The sequence below is a fragment of the Erythrolamprus reginae genome, chromosome 2, assembly GCF_031021105.1.
Source record: "Erythrolamprus reginae isolate rEryReg1 chromosome 2, rEryReg1.hap1, whole genome shotgun sequence".
NCBI lineage: Eukaryota > Metazoa > Chordata > Lepidosauria > Squamata > Dipsadidae > Erythrolamprus > Erythrolamprus reginae.
This window is the reverse complement of record NC_091951.1, coordinates 332,537,952-332,560,116: the sequence shown is the minus strand read 5'-3', so window position 1 is coordinate 332,560,116 and position 22,165 is coordinate 332,537,952. Positions and strand designations below refer to the sequence as shown.

General features: G+C 41.5%; 1 protein-coding gene across 3 annotated transcripts in view; it reads right to left on the bottom strand.

The window, feature by feature from the left end:
- Positions 1-6,600: 6,600 nt before the first annotated feature.
- RANBP3L (RAN binding protein 3 like) overlaps positions 6,601-22,165 on the bottom strand; it is a 72,877-nt gene continuing 57,312 nt past the window's right edge. Inside the window, exons 15-16 of one of the 3 annotated variants that reach the window (XR_011557798.1) lie at positions 18,463-18,637; positions 17,010-17,192 (exon numbers count right to left, since the gene is read on the bottom strand). Coding sequence is in view for 2 of the 3 variants with exons in the window: in XM_070736399.1 (XP_070592500.1) it covers positions 7,320-7,363 (44 nt within the window). In the remaining variant the exon portion in view is untranslated. Of the gene's footprint in view, positions 7,364-17,009; positions 17,193-18,350; positions 18,638-22,165 lie in introns of those variants that run through there. The other 2 variants (XM_070736399.1, XM_070736400.1) reach the window with 2 other exon arrangements.

The window sequence follows — 22,165 nt, the reverse complement described above, 5'->3', positions numbered from 1 at the left end:
TTGCCAAGAAAACTACAGGGATTAAACCAGATGTCAACAGTGACTCCAAGGCAAGTAGATGTGCAAGAGATGAAAAATATAGTGGAGAATATAAGGGAAACTAAGAATACAAAGGTTAGGGAAATGAGAAAGAAAATATTACATAAATGGGATTACACACCCATTCAACTTGCATATTTTCAGCAGAATATTAAAAGTATCTGTTGGCATGGGTGTCAAGATAAAGGAGTGTTCATGCATATGCTTTGGGAATGCCCGGTAGTGCAGAACTTTTGGCAAAGTGCAGGAGGATATTAATAGGATGTTAAATATGCAATGGATAATTACTAAGGAAATGACAGTATTAGTTAAAAGCAATGTAATGGGAGAATTTAGAGAAATAAAACAAGCAGCGATAGAAAGTGCTCAGGTGGTAATAGTCTTGGGTTGGAAGGATGCGACAAAATGGACAATGCAAAATTGGTGGATCATATTCAATTTGAGATTATGGATAAAAGGATGAATTTGGTTAATGAAACTGATTTGCGACAACTGATAGGGCGATGGGACAAGGTAAGACGATATATGGCGAGAAGAATCCGAGACCAAGCTACAAGGAATAAATTGGAATCACTTTATAATATGTAAACAGATATTTTGCTCTTGAATTAAAATGGTATATACAAGAAGCACCCTTGATCTGGTGGTGGGGTGTAAATGTTTGTCTGGTGGTGGGCACTGCTCACAGAGCACCTGTTTTATGTTGTGTGTGTGTTTATATTTTTAAAAAATCAATTAAAAAAATTAATTTAAAAAAAAAAACAGTGATTCCAAGGCACTAAAAAACCAACCCACCAACCAACCCACCAACCAACCCATCAACCAACTGTTGTGGTTGGCTGTGGCCCAGCTCCTGCCCCAAGGAATGTGGAGGTGGATGCAGGGGAAACATCAACATGTCATAGGCCTGTCTTATTGCCAACAGAGGCAGGTAGTGCAGTTTCATCGGATGAAGAAGGTGGGGGTGACTTGGAAGAGGGGGGCTTGGCACACAGCCCAGGAAGTCAATTTCCATTATCTTCGGTCGATTCGGATGCGGAAGTCTTGGACCCATGCAGGCGCAGAGTGATGCGTAGAAGAGACCAATTGAAGACATATTACAGGAGATAAGAGAGGCCACCTGTGTTTGGGTGGGGCTCTAGTAATTAGAGCTGCTGATACAAATAGCAGCGTGTTGGTTTGGCTGTTGTGGAAGATTATCTGATCGCAGTTCTTCAGGACCGTGTTTTGCTGTTTTCTGGCCTTTGTTTGTTGATTTCTCACGCCTCTGAAACCAAAGCAGAGCAAAGTGTGTGTGTCTAACTTCGTTGGAAGAAGGAGGGCTGTGATGTTTCTTCACAGCTGCTAGCTAAATACTTAAGGACTGATTAAGGGAATTGTACAGCCTACAAGGTTGTTTTGGGACGAGTGCTCTTTGCAATACAAAAAGGGTGCTTTGTTTCTTTTGAATTTTGTGATAAAGAACATAGTTTTGAATTTTCATACGTGTGCGTGTCTGAAATTTGTACCCTTGAATTTTCGGGAGGCTCATACCAGAGAGCCCCGCAGAACACCAACCAACCCAACAATCTGGTCTTTGCCTACATCACTACTTCTATGCAACCACTGGCTTTAGTCCCCAAATCCTCTGAAACAGTCTCATACTTTTTCTTTCTGAGAGCTCTTCCCCAACTATCTGTTGTGGTTCAGCCTGAGGCTGTTCAGGGACCGGCTGTGTCTCTGCTCGCTCCATGCCCGGAGGAGGATGACAGCGAAGAGGAGGGGGCTGAACAGTCAGACGGGGGAGAGGAAAGTCAGGAATGGGATGAAGGAGAACAGCATGAGAGCCCCGGGGGGGGACCTCTCCCCAGCCAGTAGCTTGGAGTCATTAGGTGATGAAGCACAAGCCGTCATTGACATGCGACAGAGACGTTCAGATCAGAGAAAGGAGCAATTAAAGAAGCATTATCAGCACTGAATTAGGAACAGCTGGGCTTGGGTGTGGTCCTCTTTAGCAGGGTTTAAAAGGCAGGCAAGCCCTTGAAGCCATGTGGAGTGTTATCAGTTGGAGTTACGGTGTCCTGCTTTGTTCTCGGTGTCTCTGTTCCTGGCTTGTGGCCCAGCAGTTTGGAAGACCCGTGGGAGGTGTAGGTCTGCTATCTACAGCCTCATCTTGGCAGCAAGAATCCTGTATTGCTGCATGGACTTTTGTCTTCGTGGATATATTTGAAGATACAGCATTTTCCTGTTTGTAAGGACATTTTCTGTTACCTGTGTTTTTCTTGAATTTTATAAACTGCCTTTGCCTTTTACCGGTGTGTCTGGCTTCTATTTTTGGGTTGGTATTGGCTTCCGGAGTGACCCAGACAGAACACTATCCAGCAATCTCTCCAGCCAGCTAATCTCCCAGACATAAAAACCAGCAGCTGCCGATAAGAAACTGTCTAACCATCACTCCAGAAGAAATGCTAACTTTGCAGCCTGACAATGAGATAGTGACTGAAAGAAATGTGCTAATCCCAAATCAGTATAACCTGCAGGGCAACCCAAATTTGCAGATGATACTAAGCTGACAGGAATAGCTAACATCCTAGAGCAATGAGGGCAAATCTATGGCAAGCGTGCCACAGGTGGCATGCGGAGCTATATTGGAGGACATGTGAGGCATTGCCCTATGTCAGCTCCAGCGCACATGGGTATCTCCTCTATAACCTTCATCATGTATTTTACTATGTGTATATAGATATATACCCACTAAAACCCTCATTGTGATTGGACAAAATAAATAAATAAAAAATAAATAGATGAATAGATTCGTTTTGAAGGCGTGATGTGCTTTAGAATCCATGGATTCATTCTTCACTTCACACCCACGTAGTAAACCCTTTGTAGCCTGTTCTTTCAGGCTTGTGGTCATTTCACGTCCTTTCTCTTTTCTCAATATTCCCTATCTCTCTCATTTTCACTTCTTTGCAGATGCAAACAAAAAAGTAAGACTAGGAAACAACAAGATAGATTAACTTCCGTTGCTGAACTTATCAAGTGAACAATAGGGGTGCTGATTCTTACAAATACGGACACACATGCCCCCCGCATGCAATAGAACCAAAGCATCATGTGCTACAAGTGCGCCGTCCTCTACTGTACCAATAGCTACTCACTACTGGAATTCAGTAATTTGATGAAGAGAAATACTGACCTCCTAAGAGGTCAGTAAGGGGCGAGTACAAGTGCACTAGAGTGCCTTCCGTCCCCTGTCCTATTGCTCTCCTATTTCCCCTATACCTTTCTTCTATTCCTATATCTCTTCTTCTATTCTTTCATAGATATGTTTTATTACTATATCTTCTTTTCTATTCTTTCTTAGATATATTTTACTATGAATATCTCCTCTATAACCTTCATCATGTATTTTACTATGTGTATATAGATATATACCCACTAAAACCCTCATTGTGTATTGGACAAAATAAATAAAATAAATAAATAAATAAATAAATAAAATAAATGCTGGCCAGCTGGTTTTCGGCCTTGGGGAAGGCTGTTTTGCCCTCCAGAGGCTTCAGGGAAGCTTCCCTGGAGCCCCAGAGTGCGAAAAACAACCCAATGGGAAAACCGGAAGATTTTCAGTTTGCCCAGTTTTTCACACTCCGGAGGCTTTAGGGAAGCTTCCTGAAGCCCCAGAGTGTGAAAAATGGCCCAAAGGGCAAACTGAAAGTTTGGAAAAATGGACTTTCAGTTTGCCCACTGGGCTGTTTTTCTCATTCCAGGGCTTCAGGGAAGCTTCCTGAAGCCCCTGGAGAGTGAAAAAGAGCACAATGGGTAAACCGGAAGTCAGTTTTTTCAAACTTCTGGTTTGCCCATATGAATGTTTTTTCACCATTCCAGGCTTCAGTGACGCTTGTGTGCATGCGATGGGTTGGGGGAGATTATGTGCTTGCACAAGGGGGGTGGCACGGTGTGCATGCGTGGGGGGAGGGAATGGGTGTGGGGCCTGGGCATGTGGGTGAGTGCTAGCGTGTTCACCCTCCCTTTTGGCATGTGAACCAATAGAGGTTTGCTATTGCCTTAGAGCAGTATTTCCCAACCTTGGCAACTTGAAGATATCTGGACTTCAACTCCTAGAATTCCCCAGCCAGCATTCGCTGGCTGGGGAATTCTGGGAGTTGAAGTCCAGATATCTTCAAGTTGCCAAGGTTGGGAAACACTGCCTTAGAGGATAGGCACAACATACAGATGGATCTTGGCAGACTTGAACATTGGGTCCTATCTAATAAAATAAAATTCAATCCAGAGAAAAGTAAAATCCCATACTTAGGTAAGAAAAACCATGTCTGTCTGTGTGTGTATGTGTGTGTGTGTATGAATGATTTTTTGTGGAGTCACCCTGGTATATTGAAGGAGCATCACAGCTTCCTTTTTGCCACTCAGCCCCATTAGGGGCCATATTCCAAGGCAGATAAGTTTTTTTATAGTCGACAACCATAATCTATAAGTTTAACATATTTTGCTGATAATGAAAAGGAAGGGAGACTACTGTGGATCTATTTTGGGCTTATTTGCCTTCATCAGGTAGCCACACCCTTACTGGGATTTGAACTATATATATATATAGGCCTATATATAGTCTCCATTCCTTTTCATTATCAGCAAAATACAGTATGTTACACACACACACACACACACACACACACACACGAGGGTATGGCTAGCTGATGATATATATAAACTGAGTGAAACTAGACTCAATAGCAGTGATTGTGAGACAGTATCTTGGAATCTTAGTGGACAACCAGCTAAACATGAGCCAGCAGTGTGCAGCCGCAGCCGCAGCCAAAAAAGCTAATAAAATTTTAATAGAGGGATACAATCGATCTAGGGATACCATTTTATAAAGCCTTAGTTAGACTACACTTAGAGTCACCACACTACAAAAAACACATTGAGACTCTAAAAACAGTGCAGAGGGGAGCAACCAGGATGATTAGGGGACTAGAAACTAAAACAGATGAAGAAGGGGAATTGGCCATGGACAGTCTAGCAAAGAGAAACCAGGAGAGACATGATAGCAGTGTTCCAATATTTGAGGGGCTGCCACAGAGGGGATCAAACTATTTTCCAAAGCACCAGAAAGCCAGATAAGGAATAATGGATGGAAACTGATCAAGCAGAGATTCAATCTGGGAATGAGGAGAAACTTTCTGACAGTGAGAATGATCAACCCCCACTCAGTAAAAGACCTTGGAATACTAATATCAAATGATCTAAGTGCCAAAGCCCACTGCAACAATATCGCCAAAAAGGCTTCTAGAGTTGTTAACTTGATCCTACGTAGCTTCTGCTCTGGCAATCTCACGCTACTCACCAGAGCCTACAAAACTTTTGCCAGACCCATCCTTGAATACAGTTCATCTGTCTGGAACCCATACCACATCTCGGACATCAACACCCTTGAAAATGTACAAAGATACTTCACCAGAAGAGCCCTTCACTCCTCCACTCGAAACAGAATACCCTACGAAAGCAGACTATCAATCCTAGGTCTAGAAAGCTTAGAACTACGTCGCCTAAAACATGATCTAATTATTACCCACAAGATCATATGCTGCAACGTTCTACCTGTCAATTACTATTTCAGCTTCAATCGCAACAACACAAGAGCACACAACAGATTCAAACTTAATATTAACCGCTCCAAACTTGACTGTAAAAAATATGACTTCAGCAACCGAGTTGTTGAAGCGTGGAACTCATTACCTGACCCAGTAGTGTCAACCCCTAACCCCAAACATTTTTCCCTTAGACTATCCACGATTGACCTCTCCAGGTTCCTTAGAGGTCAGTAAGGTGCGTGCATAAGTGCACCAATGTGCCTTCCGTCCCCTGTCCAATTGTCTCTCCTTATCTCATTTATCTTTTCTTCCTTTCAAATATGTTCACCTATACTTTTATATCTTTTCTTCTATTCTTTTCTTTACTTATATTATTACATATCTTTCTCTTCAATGTGCATTATGTATTGGACAAAATAAATAAATAAATAAATAAATAAATAAATAAATAAATAAATAAATAAATAAATAAATAAAATAAACCAGTGAAACAGCTTACTTGCAGAGGTGGTGAGAGCTTTGACACTTGAGACTTTCAAGAAGAAATTGGACGGCCATTTGTTAGAAACTATACAAAGTCTCCTACTTGAATTGGGGGTTGGACTAGATGACCTACAAGGTCCCTTCCAACTCTGTTAATCTGTTAATCTGCTAGCGGAAAGAATAGCAATAAAGTGATGAACCTTGGCATAATTTTCCTGGGATGATGAGTTTCCTGGGCGAGTTGTTTGCATTTATGAATCAAACTCGCATGCAAACCGCAGGTCTGGGAAAGATTGTATCTGTCTGCAAAAGTTTTGTTTATGTTCAAGACTGCATTAATTGCGTAGAACTGGGGAGATGCAAATATCAGCTTACAATATTAAGCTTTGAAAATCAATGCATATTTAATAACAGACTTAAAACAGATTAATATTTTATACATAAATATGCACATACATACACATGCTTTGTAAATAATTACTGCTCTAAGTAGATGGATCAATCATTTGTAAAGGATGAATACAACCATGGATCAGAATAATGGTTTTTTTTAAAACTGTCCATACAGCTGTTCATCCCCAAACCTAAAAATTACTTTTTTTCTGAATAATTTGCAAAGAACTGAGGCCAATGTTAGATTCCTATTACAGGTACAGTGGTACCTCTACTTATGAACTTAATTCGTTCCGTGACCAGGTTCTTAAGTAGAAAAGTTTGTAAGAAGAAGCAATTTTTTACATAGGAATCAATGTAAAAGCAAATAATGCGTGTGATTGGGGAAAGCACTTGGAGGTTGGAGGCCCTGCTTCCTCCCAGGAGATTCCTAGAGAGGCCCCACGGATGCTTCTCCCCACCTTTTCCAGCCCTGTTTCCTCCCAGGAGATTCCTAGAGAGGCCCCACATAGGCATCTCTCTGCCTTTTCTGGTTACAGTTTCGGAGACTCGGATTTGTAAGTAGAAAATGGTTCTTGAGAAGAGACAAAAAAAAAATCTTGAACACCAGGTTCTTATCTAGAAAAGTTCGTAAGTAGAGGTGTTCTTAGGTAGAGGTTACCACTGTAGTGATGTCTGCAACCTTTAAAGTGCTTTCACATAGTCTCTGTTTTCTTCTTTAACTATATACCACATCCTGTGTGGTGTCTTCATTCCAGTGTCTTCATTCCAACATGGCGTCCTAATGTCCCTTTAATGGGGTATGGTGAGTTGTCAGGAACAGACCACAGGTTGTCTGCGAATCCATGGAGAATGCTCTGGAAGAGAGAGTTTGTAAAGTGCTAATTAATTGCATTAGGCAAATCAACATTTATTTGTTTCATTCCACCTTCTTTAGTTTTACAACTAACTCTATTTGGCAAACGTATTCAGTACACCTTCCTCCACCTATCTTCCCCGCAACAACAAACTTTGGACTGCAGGAGGGGGTTGCCACTCTTGCCATTACTGGTGCTCTGTGCTTGCAGCTTTAGGTGCATGGGCGCCCCAGCGAGATCTTGCTTCTGTGCATGCTCAGGAAACAAAATATTGCAAGGAGATGTATGTGCTTGTGAGATTTTGGCGTTTTTTAAAATTATTCCGCGCATGTGACACCATGGAAAAATATTTAACAGGGATGAAAAGCAAGGCGGAGAAAGACAGAGATAATGAGACAAACATAAGTCTCCTGAAAGCTATGACGAAGAAATATGATGAAGCATAGCGTATGTAGCACTTGGCTTCACTGTGACTATGGTGGGAGGTGAGCAAAGACCGGTATGTTTACTATGACAGCGGACAGAATGAAGCCAAATAAATTAAGGCATCACTTAAACATGTTACACCCTGTTCTGCCGGGCTCTCTGGTATGAGCCTCCCAAAAATTCAAGGGTACAAATTTCAGACACACACACGTTTGAAAATTCAAAACAATGTTCTTTATCACAAAATTCAAAATAAACTAAGCATCCTTTTTGTATTGCAAAGAGCACTTGTCCCAAAACAACCTGGTAGTCTGTACAATTTCCCTTAATCAGTCCTTAAGTACTTAGCTTGCAGCTGTGCAGAAACGTCACAGCCCTTCTTCTTCCATGAAGTGAAACACACACACACTTTGCTCTGCTTTGGTTTCAAAGTCGTGAAAAATCAACAAACAAAGTCCGGAGACAGCAAGGCAGTCCTGAAGCACAACGAACAGATAATCTTCCACAACGGCCAAACCCACACGCTGCTATTTATATCAGCAGCACTAATTACTGGAGCCTCACCCAAACACAGGTGGCCTCTCTTATCTCCTGTAATATGCCCTCAATTGGTCTCTTCTACGCATAACTCTGCGCCTGCGTGGGTCCAAGACTTCCGCATCCGATTCAACCGAAGATAATGGAGGTTGGCTTCCTGGGCTGTGTGCCAAGCCCCCCTCTTCCAAGTCACTCCCACCTTCTTCTTTGTCTGAGGAAACTGAACTACCTGACTCTGTCGGCAATAAAACAAGCCTATGACATGTTGAAGTTTACCCTGCATCCTCCTGCACATTCCCTGGGGCAGGAGCTGGGTCAGAGCCAACCACAACACACCCCAATCACGCTGATGAGCTGCTTGAGCTTTATCAGTGAAAACATGCCTAATATTGCAAATAATCATCTCAGCAGAGAGTTGGGGTGGTGGGTGTGAAATGTTTAGTTCTTGCTGGGGGCGGACATGATAGAAAATAATTGAGAAACACTGATTTTAAGCAAGGGTGTTAAACTGGCAACCTAGGGCTGGTTGCGTCATATGCAGGCCATGCCCACCCCAGGCCACACCCAGTCCATGAAGGGGAAAAAGAGCTGAGGTGTCGCAGCAGGTAGAGTGCAGTACTGCAGGCCACTAAAGCTGACTGCTAGATCTGCAGGTCAGCGGTTCAAATCTCATTACCGGCTCACGGTTGACTCAGCCTGACTCAGTTGGGTAAAATGAGGACGTGGATTGTGGGGGCAATATCCTTGCTCTGTTTTTTAAAAAGTGCTATTGCTACCATGTTGTAAGCCGTCCTGAGTCTAAGGAGAAGGGCGGCATAAAAAAAAAAAGAATAAATAAATAAATAAATAAAAACATCACAAAACATCACGTGACAGCAATGTTACGCTGCAAGTTTGACACTTGTGATCTAAAGGCATCGTATCTGTGATTTGTTTTCCATGCAATACATTATCAAAATCCATCCAACAATGCCTTTAATTAATTAACCATGTCCTGCTTAACGGTGCCAATCTAGACAAACGAGTTAATTAAGCTATGAAACAACGCAAAACCATGCTACATTTTTTGGGAATAGTGTTTTACTAACAATAGCTAAGATCTCAGTTTAAGCTTCAGACAACATATTAAAATGTGTTGAATCCAACAGGGAAATAGATTTTTCCGATTTTGCGTCACAGGAGGAGAGAGCCATGCCAGCCAAGGATGAAACTATGCTTGTTCTCATAATGCTGTAAATAATAATGACAGAGAAACCACCACAATCCTTTTCAAGTTTTCAAGTTCATGGCACAATTTAGTATTTATCTTGAGGAAAGTTTGACTTCTGAACATTTCTAGCATTAAATGAAGTGAAGGATGATTGTTTATACATTTTTAGGAAGAGTGTTTTGCAACTAAATGCCTGACTCATTTTTCTGTGGGAACTGCTAGCAATGAAAGAAAAATACAGTGATACCTCATCTTACAAACGCCTTGTCATACAAACTTTTCGAGATACAAACCCGGGGTTTAAGATTTTTTTGTCTCTTCTTACAAACTATTTTCATCTTACAAACCCACCGCCGCCACTGGGATGCCCCACCTCTGGACTTCCGTTGCCAGCGAAGCACCTGTTTTTGCGCTGCTGGGATTCCTCTGAGGCTCCCCTCCATGGGAAACCCCACCTCCAGACTTCTGTGTTTTTGTGATGCTGCAGGGGAATCCCAGCAGCGCAAAAATAGGTGCTTCGCTGGCAACGGAACTCTCAGCGAAGGGAGCATCAGTGAAATCGCAGCATTGCAAAAACACAGAGGTCCGGAGGTGGGGTTTCGAGGACTTCGATGTTTTTGCGATGCTGCGATTTCACTGATGCTCCCTTCACTGGGAAACCCCACCTCCACACTTCCATTGCCAGCAAAGCGCTCATTTTTGCGATGCTGGGATTCCCCTGCTGGGATTTCCCTGCAGCATCACAAAAATACAGAAGTCCGAAGGTGGGGTTTCCCATGGAGGGGAGCCTCAGGGGAATCCCAGCAGCGCAAAAACGGGCGCTTTGGCTGGCAAAAGGGGTGAATTTTGGGCTTGCACACATTAATCGCTTTTCCATTTATTCCTATGGGAAACATTGTTTCGTCTTACAAACTTTTCACCTTAAGAACCTCGTCCTGGAACCAATTAAGTTTATAAGACAAGGTATCACTGTATATGTTCCATTCCCATATTGCTGTCAAGATGGACATCTTCATAGAGGCAAGTGCAGTTTCCTTTGTTTCAATGAAACCTTTGCTTTTTAATGAAAGTTACAGTTTATTTGTTTGTTTGTTATGTCAAGTACGTATTGGTTGTATACAAAGATATAACAATATTTATATATATGATACTAGTAAAAGAGAAACATTAGGACAGGGACAGAAGGCATGCTGGTACACTTATGCACACCCCTTAGTCTTAATGGATTCTCATTGAAAATGCCTGCATTAAATTTATTTTTTAATTTTTTTAAATAGAATTTATTAATTTCCACTCTCTTTGTATAAACAATAATGCAATGATACAATAAATACAATAAGTGATTCTGCATTGTTACATCATTGCATCTTTTTTTTTTTTTGGAGTTATCTCACATTTTATATATTTGGACATATTGTAGTGATATTTCATTATTGCAATAGCTAAATCTTTGCATTAAATTTAAAGAGATGTATAGCTCTTTCCCAAGATCCCACATTATGCAATCATACTGTATGAAAGGTATTGTATGAATCAATACAGGAGCACACAATAGATTCAAACTCAATGTAAACTGCTCCAAACTCTTTTGAAGAAAACACAACTTCAGCAACAGAATGGTCAATGCCTGGAATGCACTACCTGACTATGTGGTTTCTTCCCCAAACCCCCAAAACTTTAACCTTAGATCAGTGATGCTGAACTTTTTTCCCCTTGGGTGTCAAAACAGAGTGCGTGTGCACTATTGCACATGCACAAGTGCCCACACCCATAATTGAGTGCCTGGCGAGGGCGAAAACAGCTTCCCTGCTCCCTGGAGGCCCTCTGGAGGCTGGAAATGGCCTCTTTCCCAACTTCTCACGTAAAAATAAACATGTTTATTTTTACGTGAAAGGACCGTCCTTTGCTTGCAGTGCCGCTGTGGCGTCCTTTTTCGTAAAAATAACAATGTTTATTTTTATGTGAAGACCTCCCTTTGAAGGAGTTGGGGAATCCCTCCCACGAAGAGATTCCGGGGGCGGAGCCTTGACGTCACCGGCAGGTTGCTAAGGATGCCAAGGTGATCACTTCCTGGATTCCATGGAATCCAGGAAATGATCCCCTTGGCGTCCTTAGCAACCTGCCGGTGACATCAAAGCTTCGAATGCCAAATGCGACCCCGAACTTTGCTCGAAGTTTCAAAAAAATTTGGGTTTGTGTCCGGCATACCGAACACCGCAAAATTCAGTACGGACCCGAATTGTGCGGGTTCGGTTCACCCATCACTAATGGTCACACTACATGCTATTCATCTGATAAAATTAGCTTCTACTCTGATATAGATTGTGCCACAATAAATCAACTAGTCTGTAGGATGTTTTGACCCGTTCTTTGTGTTGTAACAATCAGACACATTGATTACAACGGAAGATGTTTTAGGCGGAATCCTCTATGTTCTAATCAATCAAATCAGTTCATGCATAGCCAACCAATCAATCAAATCAGTTCATGCATAGCCAACATCATTAGCTTGAATAAAATGTAGGTCTATTTTTCAAGGCCACTGCTAAAGTATGATTAGCTAAACAATGGACCACTCTAGGCTGTTAAAAAAAAAGATCTACATAAAGAAGGAACGAAGGCACAATATCTAATACTGACCCTTCTTTTAAAATATAAAGTGAATCTGTAGTCAATTCAGCAAATAAGTGTATTTGTCCTAATTATTTATCTCTTAGATTTGTAACCTGGCTTTAATTTACGAGCTCAGTGCATTGTGGAATTTTCTGAAAAAGAAAAGGAAAAACTACAATGGCTTTGTGCCATTCAGAACAGTAAAAGAAACAAGAAATTCAAGAAATGCAGAGAACATGCATGATGAGAAGAGCCAACTGTACTACGAGTTCTTGTAGTTCTACCTGTCACACCACTGCAAAAGTCACAGTAGATAAATTAGCAATTCAGAATGACGGAAAATAATTTTGCAAATGATGAGTCTGGGAGCAAGAACAGCAAGAGTGAACTACAAATCTTTGAGAATCAACCTACATGGAAACTGACACTTCCAACTCTGGAGGTTTTTTAAAAAAAGATTTAACAAACATTTTTCTATTTTCCAAAGCACCAGAAGACGGGACAAGGAATAATGGGTGGAAGATTAAAGAGAGATCCAACCTAGAAATACAGTGGTACCTCTACTTAAGAACGCCTCTATTTAAGAACATTTGTAGTTAAGGACCGGGTGTTCAAGATTTTTTTGCCTCTTCTTAAGAACCATTTTCTACTTAAGAAGCCGAGCCTGGAAAAAATTCCCAGGAAATATGAGAGCGGCACGAAGGCCCGGCCAGTTTCCTGCCATTCCCCCTTTAATCCCGGCCATTTTAGGCTTTTCTGGGCTGCCAGAGGAGCCTTTCAGTGGTGCTTAAGGAGGCTTTGGCAGCCCAGAGCAAACAGAGCATTTTCCTTTCTCTGGGCGCTGTCGCAGAATCTCTCTTTTTTTAAAAAAAGTCTTAAAGTTTTGGATTTGTTTGATTCCTCTCACCTCACTTTCTTCCTTCTGCAGGGACTGTCCTCCTCCTCTTCCTCCTCCTCCCACCCAAATTCCAAGCTTTTATTTCTTTCCTAATGGGTTATTTGCTTTAACATTGATTCCTATGGGAAAAATTGCTTCTACTTACAAACTTTTCTACTTAAGAACCTGGTCACAGAACGAATTAAGTTTGTAAGTAGAGGTACCGCTGTATAGCAAAATTTTCTGACAGTGAAAATAATTAGTCAGTGGAACAATTTGACTCCAGAAGTTGTGGGTGCTCCATCACTGGAGATTTTAAAGAGGAAACTGGGGCAGCATTTGTCCTGAATTAGATAGGGTCTCCTACTTGAAAAGGATTAAAAGATTTCCAAGGTCCCACGCAACAGTGTTCGGCTGTAGTATGGATGGTCCACAGGGGTGGGCTGATGCCCAGACAGGGGGGAATGCAGTGGGGTAGCAAAAATGGAACTCCACCCCAGAGCACCTGTTGTGGTTAGCTATGGCCCAGCTCCTGCCCCAAGGAATGTGCAGGTGGATGTGGGGGAAACATCCACATGCCGCAGACCTGTTTTGCTCCCAGTAGAATCTGCCGACGAAGTCTCCTCTGACCAAGGAAGCGTGAGTGACAGGGAAGAGGGAACTTTGGCAGACAGCCAAGGAGGAGATCAATCATCTGTATCATCCATGGATTCTGAACAAGAATTAATGACACGTCCACATATGTGTAGAGTGATGCATAGGAGACAACAACTGAAGGATTATTACAAGAGAAAATGAGGCCACCTGTGGTTGGGTGGGGCTGCTGTAATTAGTGCTACAGATAAAAATGCAGCCTGGTGTTTTAGCCTCATGGCAGTTTATCTGATTCATTGTTTCATCAAGATCGTGGTTTTTGCTGTTCAGGATTGTGTGTGTGGACTCTCTGGACTTTAGAATTGGACTCAATTTCCCAGTTATTGGGTGAGCAATTGGACTGCATTTAATCTGTGCCTTGTGTGCACCAGAAAATCCCTTTGGCATTTAAAAAGGAAGCTGTTTGTTTTTCTGTTTATAAAAACTTTTGGGTTTTCCTTTTATCGTGTGGTGTGTGTCTTCCTGGACTAATTACCATGTAATTACGGGCAGTTGAGACACGCCGGCAGAACAGCACCCAATTTGCACCAAAATATGTTGAAAGAAAATGCAGGGCATCCTATTTGGGCAGCCTCTGTGTTTTCCCCAAAAGTGTTTAAAAACCACAAAGCCGGCGATTCTGCTACAAACAAAAGTGTTTAGGAAAAGTGTAAGGAGATAAGATCTGGAATTAATTCTATGTCATCTGGGTTTCTGCCTCCCCCTCCTTTCTGAATGGCTATAGTATTCTCTAGAACAGAGGTCTTCATTGCTGGCTAGAGAATTCTGGGAGTTGAAATTCACAAGTCTTAAAGTTGCCAAGTTTGGGGACCCTTGCTCTAGAAAATAAAATGAATACTGCTTGAAACCTAAGGCAAGCCACTCCTACCGGTCACATGACCATCAAGCCACACCCACAAAATAAGCCACGCCCACATTGTGGTAGTAAAAATTTCCATAGCCCTTTACTGATGGTCCAGTATGCTGTCTTGGTAGGAAAAATGGAGATATGCATGCATCTCCACATCCCCGGTGCATGCATGCATGCGCTTGCTTGAGATTTGGCTTCAGAGCATACACAGGAAGTGGAATCTCGCATGAGGACACTCGTGAGCATGAGATTTTGGAGTTTTTTTGCTTCCGCACATGCACGGACGCAAAGAAACTACTGAAAATGGGTGAAATATTGTGCGCACATGCATCCTTGTGCAAGATTTTGCATCCTGCACATGCACAAAAGACGAATCTCACACAGGTCCCTGTGCCAGTCACCAGAAGCGCATTGGGAACACTGGCGATGAGGAGTCCTTCATTATATACACGGCTACCAAAATGGTGGAAAGTCTTAAGAATAAGTGCACTAACGTGCCTTCCATCCCCTGTCCTATTGTCTCTCCTATATCTCCTATATCTTTTCTTCTATTCCTATATCTTTTCTTCTATTCTTTCATTGATATATTTTATTCCCATATCTTCTCTTCTATTCTTTCATTGTTATATTTTACTATGAGTATATCCTCTGCAATCTTCATTGTGATTTGGACAAAATAAATAAATAAATATGTTAAAGGGTTAAATAAACTTCAGGAGGGAAGTGTTTTTAATAGGAAAGTGAACCCAAGAACAAGGGGGCACAATCTGAGGTTAGTTGGGGTAAAGAGTAGTAGATGCTTTGAACAAACTTCCAGCAGACGTGGTTGGTAAAGCCACAGTGACTACATTTAAACATGCCTGGGATAAACATATATCCATCCTAAGATAAAATATAGGAAATATTATAAGGGCAGACTAGATGGACCATGAGGTCTTTTTCTGCCGTCAATCTTCTATGTTTCTTCAGTGCATGGAACCCTATTATTCTATGTTCTATGAAATAAATAGACCGAGTCAAAATAAATAAAATGAAGCACAATGTGTCAGCAGTTCTGCCAAGATTCCTTTATAAGAGATGGGACGAGCATGATATCAACAATAGTCTGCTAGATATTAACAAATAAGCTGATAAGTTTCAAGGAATCCACAGGTTTTTATACTACAGTAAGACCTCACCTATCGCTGGTGTTACGTTCCAGACCCGGCCGCGATAGGTGAAATCCGCGATGGGGAATTTATCGACTGATAGTACTTATTTAAGTATTTATATTGTAATTGTTTGGTAAGTTTTCATTGTTTTAAGTGTTTATAAATCCTTGCCACACAGTATTTATTTTAGATACAGTATTTAAATACAGTATTTACAATTTTAGATATATTTTTTTTTGAAAAACCTGCCGATCGAGTTCCGCGGGCTGTTTAAATCTGCCAATCGACTTCCTCAGAAACCCGCGAACCAGCGAAGATCCGCGAATGATTTTTCTCATTAATATTTCTTGAAAACCCGCAATGAAGTGAAGCCGCAGTAGGTGAAGCGCGATATAGCGAGGGACTACTGTATTCCATTTTCAGTCCTGAACATAACTTGCAAATGTGTGTGCTTATGTGTTCATGAACACCTATGCTCACATACTTATGAAGCCCACCAACTAAAAAGAAATTGCACCACAGCATGGAAGATTCCCAAGGATTGTAAGCTTAGCAATCATTGCTCAGTAACCCTTATCTCTTTTCCCTAAATCTGGGTCAAAGGCTTGTCAACGGGTTGTTTAACTTGCAAAACAGCACACTGATTGGATATTGCATGCAACTCAATAAACAGATTTGAGCCTTTTATTATGTCCCTCTGCAAAGTCACCCAGGATTTCAGAGGAATGGTTCAGTATGAACACTGATTGAAGTGGACGATTTAAGAAAAGAGTAAATCCCCCAATCTGATATCTCCACGAAATGTTGCATTGTAGCTCTCACATTTTTTCTACAAATCTCTGAGAACAATGGAGGTTTTAGTTCCATCTATCTGAAGGGCATGAATCTTGGAAAGATCAATCTGTCTCTACAGTTTGAAAATCTGAAGCCCAATTCTCCATGCTTACTGACACAACAGTGCCAGAACAATTATCTTCATGTTTAAGTTGAAGTAAATTCTGTCATGGTCAATACAATTTATTCCTAAAAATAAGCCATCAATATTTAGAAGTGTTCACAAATTGGCAAATTGCCTCTTGTTTTCTTTTGAAAATGATATTAATAGCAGGTAGAAACTGCATGTGGACTGAAATGCTTTAAATTAGATAGTTAAACAACAACAGAACCCCAGTTTCTGCACAAATAACCTCAGAATGGCTTTCCTTTTCAAATGCTGCTAATTGTAATGCCAACTCCAAAAAGTAGCCAACTTGTTCTTTCTGATTTTGTAAACAGCTCTCATGTTTAAAGGGTTAAATAAGGTCCAGGAGGGAAGTGTTTTTAATAGGAAAGTGAACACAAGGACAAGGGGACACAATCTGAAGTTAGTTGGGGGAAAGATCAAAAGCAACATGAGAAAATATTACTTTACTGAAAGAGTAGAAGATCCTTGGAACAAACTTCCAGCAGACGTGGTAGATAAATCCACAGTAACTGAATTTAAACATGCCTGGGATAAACATAGATCCATCCTAAGATAAAATACAGAAAATAGTATAAGGGCAGACAAGATGGACCATGAGGTCTTTTTCTGCCATCAGGCTTCTATGTTTCTAAGAATATTTATTCAGAAATCTCAATGTCTCGCACATTTTTTTCAGGGTGGGGGAGCAGAAATTTATATTTAGAAATATACAAGTGGGACACATTCCAGCCAGCCAGCTCTCCACCAGCACTATTGGATTTCTTTTCAAATGAATGAGTGAGTCTCTATTCCAGTCAATTGGGACTGAGGCCACAGACAAGTGATGGTGAACCTATGGCACCGGTGCCACAGGTGGCACATGGAGCCGTATCTGCTGGCACACGAGCCATTGCCCTAGCTCAGCTCCAACGTCCATGTGTTTGCTGGTCAGCTGATTTTTGGCTCGCACAGCGGCTCTGGGAGGGTGTTTTTGGCTTCCAGAGAGCCTCTGGGGAAATGGGGCAGGGCGTTTTTACCCTCCTTCAGCTCCTGGGAAGCCTTTGGAGCCTGGGGAGGGCAAAACACGAGCCTACTGGGCCCACCAGAAGTTGGGAAACAGGCCGTTTCCAGTCTCCAGAGGGCTCCGGGGGGTAGAGGAAGGTGTTTTTGCCCTCCTCAGGAATTGAATTATGGGTGTGGGCGCTCACGCATGTACGCATGCTCTTTTTTCCTGAGGAAAAAAACGTTCGCCATCACTGCCTCAGACCATTACAATTAATAAGAGAGTTTAATAAATAATTTCTCATTTATTTAGTAGTTTAATAAATAAAATATTGTTTAAAACAATTGGTTGTTTGCATAGATGTTCTCCTGCCAAATAAGAAAGGATTACTGTTTCACATATATTTAAGACAAAGGATGTTTATGACAGAAATTTCAGTTAAAAAATGCTGTCTGTCCTATTACACAAACATTATATGATGTTTAGGGAAAAAAACTATTTCTAGAATGTTGTTAGAAAACTGAAAAAGAGAGGACAAAGGTCTTTATTAAATGAAAGCATTTCATTCCTGTTCTTCAGCAGCTCCCAGATGAGGCGGATGTCAAAGAACATTCCAGAAGATCTGTCTCCAATGCGATCAGACCAAAATGAATCAGATGTGCATGCACAGGGAATGAAAAGGAAGTTAAACTTTAGCTCTGGAACACAATTCCCTTTATTTGTGCAGCATTTCTCAAAGTAAAACAAACGGAACACAAAGTTCAGTTGCATGACACTCAGAAAAAAATTACAACATGCCAAGATAGTGAAAGGTTGTAACGCAACGCACACTTACATGGGAGGACATTTGCAGTGACTTCAGCTTTTATGTTGACACATGACAGTTGTAAAATGAAGGTGCACATTAAATACAAATGAGGCAAGATTTGTGGTAATTATTTGGATGAGAAGATGATGCGGATGGATATCAAACTTGCAGGTGTCACAAAATTGGAAGGGTAGCTAATACTCTAGAAGATAGAAATAAAATTCAAAACTCACGGTAGGTTTGCAAACTGGTTTGTGAACAATAGAAAGAAATTTGACAGACATAAATCAAATGAACGTGTAGAAGGAGGGATATGTGGATTGGCAACAGTACTTGTTAAAAAAAACCTGGAATTGTAGTTAATTATAAGATGAATGCTGTCAGTAGTATTGTAGCTGCAAACAAGGCATATGTAATTAGATTATATCGCCATAATACTCTATTCCAGTGATGGCGAAACTTTTTTTCCTCGGGTGCCGAAAGAGTGTGCGGGCATACTATCGCACATGTGTGAGTGCCCACACCTATTATTCAGTGCCGGGGGCCCTCTGGAGGCCAGAAACAGCCTGTTTCCCAAATTCTGGTGGGCCCCATAGGCTTGTGTTTTGCCCTTCCCAGGCTCCAAAGCCTTCCCTGGAGCCGAAGGAGGGTAATATTAACAACCTCGAAAATGTCCAGAGATACTTCACCAGAAGAGCCCTGCATTCCTCCTCCCGTAACAGAATACCGTACAAAACTAGACTTACAATCCTGGGCCTAGAAAGCTTAGAACTGAGACGCCTTAAACATGATCTAAGTATTGCCCACAAGATTATATGCGGCAACGCCCTGCCTGTCAACAACTACTTCAGCTTCAACCACAACAACACAAGAGCACATAACAGATTCAAGCTCAATATTAACCACTCTAAACTTGACAGTAAAAAATACGACTTTAGTAATAGAGTTGTTGAAGCGTGGAACTCATTGCCGGACTCTGTAGTATCAACCCCTAAACCCTAACATTTTACCCTTAGACTGTCCATGGTTGACCTCTCCAGATACCTAAGAGGTCAGTAAGTGGTGTGCATAAGTGCACTAGAGTGCCTTCCGACCCCTGTCCTATTGCCTCTCCTATATCCCATATATCTTCTCTTCTATCCCTTTATCTTTCTTCTATTCTCTCATTGATTTATTATCCTATAGTCTCTCTTCTATTCTTTCTCTAATTCTATTTCCTCGAAAGTGTCCTCTATTACCTTCATTGTGTATTATTGTGTATTGGAAAAAATAAATAAATAAAAATAAAACTGCCCTCCCCCATCTCCCTGGAGGCTCGCTGGAAGCCAAAAACGCCCTCCCAGAGCCTCTGTGCGAGCCAAAAATCAGATGGCCAAGCACACACATGCATGCCTGGGATAAACATACAGTATATCCATCCTAAGAAAAAATACAGAAAATAGCATAAGGGCAGACTAGATGGACCATGAGGTCTTTTTCTGCCGTCAGTCTTCTATGTTTCTTCTATGTTTCTTTGTTGGAGCTCAGCTAGGGCAATGGCTTGCATGCCAGCAGATATTGGTCCCCATGGCACCTGTGGCACCTGTGCCATAGTTTCACCATCACTGGTCTGAGGCCTCAGTCCTAATAGACTGGAATAGAGACCCACTCATTCATTTGAAAATAAATCCAATTGTGTTGATGGAGAGCTGGCTGGCTGGCTGGCTGGAATGTATTCCACTTGTATATTTCTAAATATAAATTTCTGCTCCCCCACCCTGAAAAAAATGTGTGAGAGATTGAGATTTCAGATTTCGCCATTACTGCTCTATTCAATCCTATCTCAAGTTCTGGGAGCCAACCAGTGGTGAAATCCATTTTTGTTTACTATTGGTTCTGTAGGTGTGGCTTGTTGGGTATGGTGTGGATTTATGGGCCTGGCTTGATGGGCATGGCTTGGTGGGCATGGCAATTGATGCTGCAAGTTTGACACACCTGTATTAAAGGTATCATCAGGGGATGTAAGCAGTATTGGGTTGCTATCAGGTACGGGCCACACTGCGTACTGGTAGTAAAGCCGGAGATGTGCGCATAGTTACGGGTGACCGGTGGGTAGACGCGTGCGTCCCAGTGAGATTTTGCTTCTGCACATGGTCAGGAAGCAAAATCTTGCGAGAGGACACGCGAGTGAGAAGCATCTGTTGCGCGCATGCGCAGAAACAAAAAAAATCTACACATGTGCAGAAGCAAAAAGACCGCCAAAATATCAAACATGTGCGCGTCTCCTTGCGAGATTCGCATGTCAGTAGCAAAATCTCATTGGGACATGTGGCCTGCGCACCAGCCCGTTACCCACAGCATTGCACCGGTAGCAGTGGTAAGTAGGAACCCCCGCCTGGATGTAAGCTTTTTCCAAGTGAAGCTACCATTTTCAATTGACTGATGGTGATTTCAACAATGCCAGTGTTGTTATTATTAATAATACTATTATTCTATACACATCCTGTTGCATTGTTCTTCTATACTGCTTTTTTGATGCTCTTCTAATTATTTAAACTTTCTGTTATGGTCCCACCATATCCCGGGTATCAGATCAGGGAAGAAAGTATTAAACTGCCTTCTGCTGCATGAGCCCCAGCGACCAGTCAGGTCCCTCAGAGTCGGCCTTCTCCAGGTCCTGTCAACTAGACAATGTCGTTTGGCGGGACCTAGGGGAGGATCCTTCTCTGTGGGGGCCCCGGCCCTCTGGAATCAGCTCCCTCCAGAGATTTGCACTGCCCCCACCATCCTCGCCTTCTGTTTAAAGACCTACCTGTGCCGCCAGTCTTGGGACCATTAGACCTTAGATCCCTGGCCGACGAGTATAAGTATGTTTTGCTGTATGAATGGGAATGAGTGATTTTAAATGTGATTAGACATTTTAGCCATATTAATTGGATTTTTAGATATGTATAATATGGCGGCCCCGACCCTCTGGAACCAGCTCCCCCCAGATATCAGAGTTGCCCCCACCCTCCTTGCCTTTCGCAAGCTCCTTAAAACCCACCTCTGTCGTCAGGTATGGGGGAATTGAAATTTCCCTTCCCCCTAGGCTTATAGAATTTATACATGGTATGCTTGTATATATGAGTGGTTCTTTAAATTGGGGTTTTTTAAAGATTGTTTTTAATATTAGATTTGTTACATTGTCTTTTATATGGTTGTTAGCCGCCCTGAGTCTTCGGAGAGGGGCGGCATTCAAATCAAATCAAATCAAATCAAATCAAATCAAATCAAATCAAATCAAATCAAATCAAATCAAATCAAATCAAATCAAATCAAATCAAATCAAATCAAATCAAATCAAATCAAATCAAATCAAATCAAATCAAATCAAATCAAATCAAATCAAATCAAATCAATATTGTTTTGATATGTTGTGAGCTACCCCGAGTCCTCAGAGAGGGACAGCATATAAATCCAATTAATAATTTTAAAAATGTATATTGTGACAAGGAAGAAGGTGGTTTAACCGCATTGCTCTGGAAATGCTCATTCTGCTAGGAAAACATGGGCCAATATTACAGGGAAACATTTTAACACATGAGATTTTGCGAGTTTTTCCTTCAAGCACCACAACCTAAGTATTTTCTCTGTTTCCCCGTTCTTCATGCACATATAAAAGACATTGCACAATCATGATTTAAGCCATTAAATTGCACAACGGGTTTAGCAGTTGTAAGAAGGTATTACACCACAGAAGGCTGAATTT